General features: G+C 36.8%; 1 protein-coding gene across 1 annotated transcript in view; it reads left to right on the top strand.

The window, feature by feature from the left end:
* LIN54 (lin-54 homolog (C. elegans)) overlaps window positions 1-6,351 on the top strand; it is a 155,439-nt gene that overhangs the window by 58,918 nt on the left and 90,170 nt on the right. Inside the window, exons 9-12 of the mRNA XM_006885328.1 lie at window positions 231-333; window positions 495-632; window positions 2,518-2,720; window positions 2,812-2,821. Coding sequence (XP_006885390.1) covers window positions 231-333; window positions 495-632; window positions 2,518-2,720; window positions 2,812-2,821 — 454 coding nt within the window. The remainder of the gene's footprint in view (window positions 1-230; window positions 334-494; window positions 633-2,517; window positions 2,721-2,811; window positions 2,822-6,351) is intronic.

The raw sequence follows: 6,351 nt of genomic DNA on the forward strand, positions 1-6,351 counted from the left end.
CCAGTCAGTTGGCCAAGTGCTTGTTCTCCAGATTCTCATTATATAGTATTATATATATAATAAATAGGCAGTTGGTAAGGTGTGGTAAGAATTGACTGCCAAGACACACATAATCTGATTCCGAGTCTGTGGTATATAAGAACAACAAAAAAAAAGAACAACAGATCAGTTTCTGTGTTTAATTGTACTAACCCAAGACTCTTTACCTTACACTGATTTTTATGTTGCAGATACTGTGATTGCTTTGCAAATGGTGAATTTTGCAACAATTGCAATTGCACTAATTGTTACAATAATTTGGAACATGAAAATGAAAGGCAAAAAGCTATAAAGGTAATTACTTTTTGTGTTACTTTAACTGAGAGATATTACTAATTTCACCTGTCGTTTGAAAAACATAATTATGTCAGTTAAAAAAAAATGTAATTCCCTTTGCTGTGCTTAAATTTAATCAGTTGGATTTAACTCCCATTGGTATTTGATATCTTTTTTAGGCTTGTCTTGACAGAAATCCAGAAGCTTTTAAGCCTAAAATAGGTAAAGGAAAGGAAGGGGAATCAGATCGACGTCATAGCAAAGGATGTAATTGCAAACGATCAGGATGTCTGAAGAACTACTGTGAATGCTATGAGGTGAGATACTGTTTGGGTAGAATAATCTATCCATGTTTTTAAACTAACTTTAGTGAAAGCATGTCTCGATAAATTTACTTGAAAAGGTTTTCTGGCCTCACAAATAGTATTTAAAAGTCCTGCCACCACAGCTTGAGGTCTTATATCATTTACCAGTTTGTAACTTCTTGTCATTATACCTGGATGTATACAAATTAAACATGTATTTATTGATTTTTACTAATTAAACACACACACACTAACAATCATTAAAGTGAATTGACATTTGCAGTGGTACTGTCTTTCTGTCTCTGGAGTTTTTTAAAGTATTCATGAATATAATAATACTTTGGATTCCAGGAGCAGTCCTGGAAAAGTTAAAGAGTTTTCTTGTTCCAGTTTAATTTGATAATAGCTCCTTGTTGAGGAGTAATTGCTCTCTTGGACATCAAATTATGTTAAGATGATTGCATTGTGAGCAAAAAAAAAAATCTAAAAGAAGAAATATGGACTATTGCTGACTGTGACTATTGGCCACTATGAGGTGATTGTGTATATTTTCACCATCATCCTCGACTGACCTTTTTTTTTTTTTTTTAAATAGTTTTCTTCTCCCTCATTATTGAACATTTTCTTTGTACCCCACAATATACTCCTTGTTCTAGATTGTTGTCATACATGTAATGCCTAATCATATATTCCAGTTCTTCCCCTCATCTGTTCTAATGCAGTGTTCATTATTTAGCTACTCTTTTCCCATTCTCTCTCCATCTCCTCCCCATGTTTGTCCTATTTTATAATGGTAGTGTTTTGCAGTGTTTGTCCTTTTATGACTGTTTCAGTCAGCATAATGTCCTCTAGACTTCCCCACATTGTATAATGTTTTATAAGTTCATTGTTTTTCAGTGCCACATAATATTCCTTTTTTTAAAAAAAAAATAAAATGTACTGTAGTTTTTGTTTCCATTTGTTTGCTGATGGGCACTTGGATTGCTTCCATCTCTTTGGTATGTGAATAACGCAGCAACAAACATGGATGTGCATCAGACTGATCATTTTTAAGGATATGTTAGGGCATCTTTTCTGACAATTGAAGTTGAAATTAGTCCTTGATAGATGCCTTGAGTGTCATCCTTGTGTTGTTTCAGACCAGATATTATAACATTGATTATTTTTCTTTTAAAAACTTAAATACAGTAGTCTAGCTATGTTTGAGATTAGTTTTAGGATGCCATAGTTGTTTCTGGGTTTTTCTGAAACTCTTTATGCATTAACAGTCTTTTGAGTTGGGTCATTACTACAGTTGACTGTCCTCATCTATTTTCATTCATTCATTCTCTTTCTACTCTTTCAAATTTCATTTGCAGAGAGGGATCTTGTTTTTTGTTTTGGGCAGAAGGCCTCACTTTGGTGAAGTAACTCAGAAAACGCTGCACATACTCCTGGTAAAAAGCATATAAATCTGCAGCCCAATGATCTCACCATTGAAAATGTGGCATGTTAGATCATTTTTTAATTTCTCATAGTCCACATCACTATTGGCATTTTCATCCAGTATTATCATAGATGACTATTTCTTCTGTTTGAACACCAGATTAAATATGTAGCTTCTATAGGACATATCATTGAAAACATGTCATTAACATTTAAAATTAGCCTGTAGAAAAAAAAATATATTTCTTTTGTAAATGAAAATAATAAAATAAAAGGAAATATTAAACTAAGTCAAAAAGACAAAATTGTGCTTTTAATGGATATGATACAGAACATTCATTCAGTGAAATCTGGATATTTGAATACAAACATACGTATATAAATAAGCAGTTGTTTGAACTGGTTAACCAGTTAAATTTATTGTCTGATGATGTGTTTTGATTTGGAAATCTTTCTCTTGTAAATCTTGTAGGCAAAGATAATGTGTTCCTCAATATGCAAATGTATTGGTTGTAAGAATTTTGAAGAAAGCCCAGAAAGAAAGACTTTGATGCACTTGGCAGATGCAGCTGAAGTAAGAGTACAACAGCAAACAGCAGCAAAGACAAAGCTCTCCTCTCAAATTTCAGACCTGCTTACTAGGCCTACCCCGGCTTTGAATAGTGGAGGAGGAAAGTAAGTCAATATTTTGTTTTGGGTTGTTTTTCTCCAAAAAAAATGAGGCCGATGCCAACCTTAATTTTTTGCATTTTCTTTCCACCTTTAGTTTTATAAAGGTAACAGGAAAATCATTGCCAAATATATTGCACAGTTCTAAAATTGAGCAATACATTAATAAATATTTAAGGGGTAATTTAATCTCCTTACTATAATGAGGTAGTAACGTAATTTAACAAACTCTTAATAATACAGTAGTTCATACCTCTTACTGGTAGTGTTGTTACTCAGATTTTAGATTTTGAATTTTCTTCCCTGTGCTACCCTTTTATGTGTTCTGGCAGTACTCATAGCATCCACATATTATTACTATTCTTGTAATCTATAAAGCATATAATATGTATAAATATGACAATATTTATAATTATAAAATTACATAGAATTACAACAAATTTATACTATAAATATTATAAAATACATTGTACTATAAATATAACTATAAATAAAGCATATACTATTTATAAATAAATAGATAAAGCAGGATTTCAGGAAGACTCAGCAACAACCTTCATTATGCAGATGACACCACCTTGCTTGGCAGAACTGAAGAGGACATGAGGCATTTGCTGGAGAAGGTCAAGGACTGCAGGCTTCACTATGGATTGAAGATCAACTTCAAGAAAACAAAGATTCTCACCACTGGGTCAATTGGTAGCATCATGATAGATGGTGAAGACATTGAGATTGTTAACAGCTTAAGCTTGTTGGCTCCACAATCAACACTCTTGATACCAGCAGCTAGGAAATCAAATGATTAATTGCATTGGGAAAATCAGTTCTCAGGGACCTCCCCAAGGTACGGAAGAGCAACGATACCAGTCTAGAGAATAAGGTACACCCGATCAAGCACATAGTCTCTTTCTATTACTTGCTATGCATCAGATAATTGGATGGTGACTAAGGATTATAGAAGAAGGATTGATGCCTTTGAGTGGTGGTGCTGGTGAAGGATACTGAACATACCATGGACAGCATGGAGAACAAACCGATTTCACCTAGAGAAGGCAAAACCAGGCTGCTCCATAGAGGCAAGGTTTGAAGCTTCATCTGACATACTTTATGCATATTGCAAGGAGGTATCTTTGGAGAGGGACATCCTGCTTGGAAGGGTAGAGGGACAGCACAAGAAAGAAGACCTTGATAAGATGGATTGACTCATTGACTGGCGTAATGAGGGTAGATGTGTCAGAGACAATGAGGTTGGCTCAGGATAGAGCAGGGTTTAGGGCTGTTGTACATAGGGTCGCTGTGAGTCACAAGGCAACTCAACAGTGCCTAACAACAATTCCTTATTGTTAAATTATTCATCAGACTTCTGAACATTTGGAGTAGGAAATTCTTGGACTCTTAAATTCAGCAGACCTGAGTTAAAATGAAATAAATTATTTATATATATATGCGCTACTTAGTAGTTTATAATGTTTCATCTTTCCATTCTGTTTTCATATTAATATAGCCTTTACCCAGTGGCTATAAGAAATAAAGCATCTCTCTCCCCAGTGTTTGGTAGGGCCTGGTTACTGACTATAATTTGCTGACTGGGACTTCTTTAGAAAGTTTGTTAGAGGTTGGTTTGTAGTATTATTAAATGGAGGGTACTGAACTTTGCAAAGGTACTATTTAAAATACCTATGTTTTTAAAGAGTTCTTTAGTCTAGTTGATAAGGTGTTATGCTGCCAACCCAAATGAGTTGGTTCAAATCTACCAGTTTTGCTGAGGAAGAAAGATGGGTAATTTATAGCCTCTGAAATTCTACTGGATAGATTGGTTCTGACTCGATGACAATGAGGGTGAGTTTTTTTATGACAAGTTTTCAAATAATATATTTGCGGTCTGGTTGCCTCATGGATACGTTATTGAGCTGCCAACCCCATAGACGGGGTAGTCAAGTCCGTCAGCTGTTCTAAGGCAAAAACTGAGCAGTTTCCTCCTGTATGATTTACAGCCCCTGAAAACCTGCTGGAGGATCAGCTATGAGTCAGTATGACTGCGCAATGAATTTGTTAAGTTTAAACTAATTAAACAAAGAATTTCTAATAACCTTTTAATAATTCTTTTTTTAAAATTTTTTTAAATTATTTTTATTTTACTATTTGTGTGTACCGTCAAATCAGATCTGACTGATACAGGAGGGGATTGTCCCTCCTTCCCCGGCAGACCATCTGGTGGATTTGAACCGTGCATCTTTGGGATTGCAGTGCAGCTTCTTGCCACTAGGCTACCGGACCTCCCCTTTAATAATTCTTAAAACTTAATTATAAGGAAGCTATCGTGGCCTAGTTAAATCCACCAGATGCTCCGCTGGTGCTGGTGGTAGTTGTTATGTGCCGTCAAGTTGCTTGTAACTCATAGCGACCCTATGTACAACAGCCCTAAACTCTGCTCTGTCCTGTGCCAATCACACTGTCTTCAACACACTTATCCTGATTACCCCAGTCACTGAATTAATCCTGCTACTAGAGGGCTTTCCTCTCCTGCGCCATCCCTCCACCTTCCCAAGCATGATGTCACTCTCCAAGGACCGGTCCCTCCTTAGGACATGTCCAAAGTATGTTAGACGAAGTCTCAGAATCCTTGCTCCAAGGAGCCACCCGGTTTAACCCTCTCTAGGATGAATCAGTTTGTTTTCCTGGCAGTCCATGGTACCCTCAAAATTCTTCTCCGGCACCACAGCTCAAAGGCATCAATTCTCCTTCTATTCTCCCTAGTCATTGTCCAACTCTCCGATGCATAACTAGTGATTGGAAAGACCATGGCCTGTATCATATGCACCTTACTCTCCAGAGAGACACCATTGCAGCAGACTTTCCCATCATGATACGTCTTTTAATTTCCTGACTACTAGTGCCAAGAGTGTTGACTGTGGAGCCAAGCAAACTAAAGCTGTTAATAATCTCAATCTCTTCACCATCCATGCTGATGCTGCCAATTTGTCCAGTGGTGAGAATGGTCTTCCTGACATTTGAGCTTCAATCCATGCTGAAGGCTACAGTCCTTGACCTTCTGCAGCAAGCACTTCAGGTCCTCCTCAGTTTCAGCAAGCAGAGTTGTGTCATCTGCATAATGTAGATTGTTGATAGATCTTCCACCAGTCCTGACCCCACATCTCAGGAACAGGTTTGAGGCCTTGAACACTAATGAGTGAAGACCAAATGAGCTGTGGGAAGATATCAAGGGTATCATCTAGGAAGAGTGCAAATGCTCATTGCAAAGACAGAAGAGGAAGAAAAGACCAAAATGGATATCAGAAGAGACTCTGAAGATTGCACTGGAGCGCAGAGAAGCCAAAGCACAAGGAAGAATTCAAGATACTAAAGAGCTGAACAGAAGATTTCAAAAGGCAGTGTGGGATGACAGAGTAAAATATTACAATGAAATGTGCAAGGAGTTCGAGTCAGAAAATCAAAAGGGCTGAACTCGCTCAGCAATTCTTAAACTCAAGGAACTGAAGAACAAATTCAAACCTCGAGTTGCTATAATCAATGATGCTTTTGGCAGAATCGTAAATGATCCAGAAAGTATTAAAAGAAGATGGAAATCAAGGAGAGGAGTGAATGGGGGGTGGAGGTGGGGTGGGCAGGGAGAAAA

The sequence above is a fragment of the Elephantulus edwardii genome, unplaced genomic scaffold (assembly GCF_000299155.1).
Source record: "Elephantulus edwardii isolate Elephantulus edwardi_28Jun2011 unplaced genomic scaffold, EleEdw1.0 scaffold00042, whole genome shotgun sequence".
Classification (NCBI taxonomy): domain Eukaryota; kingdom Metazoa; phylum Chordata; class Mammalia; order Macroscelidea; family Macroscelididae; genus Elephantulus; species Elephantulus edwardii.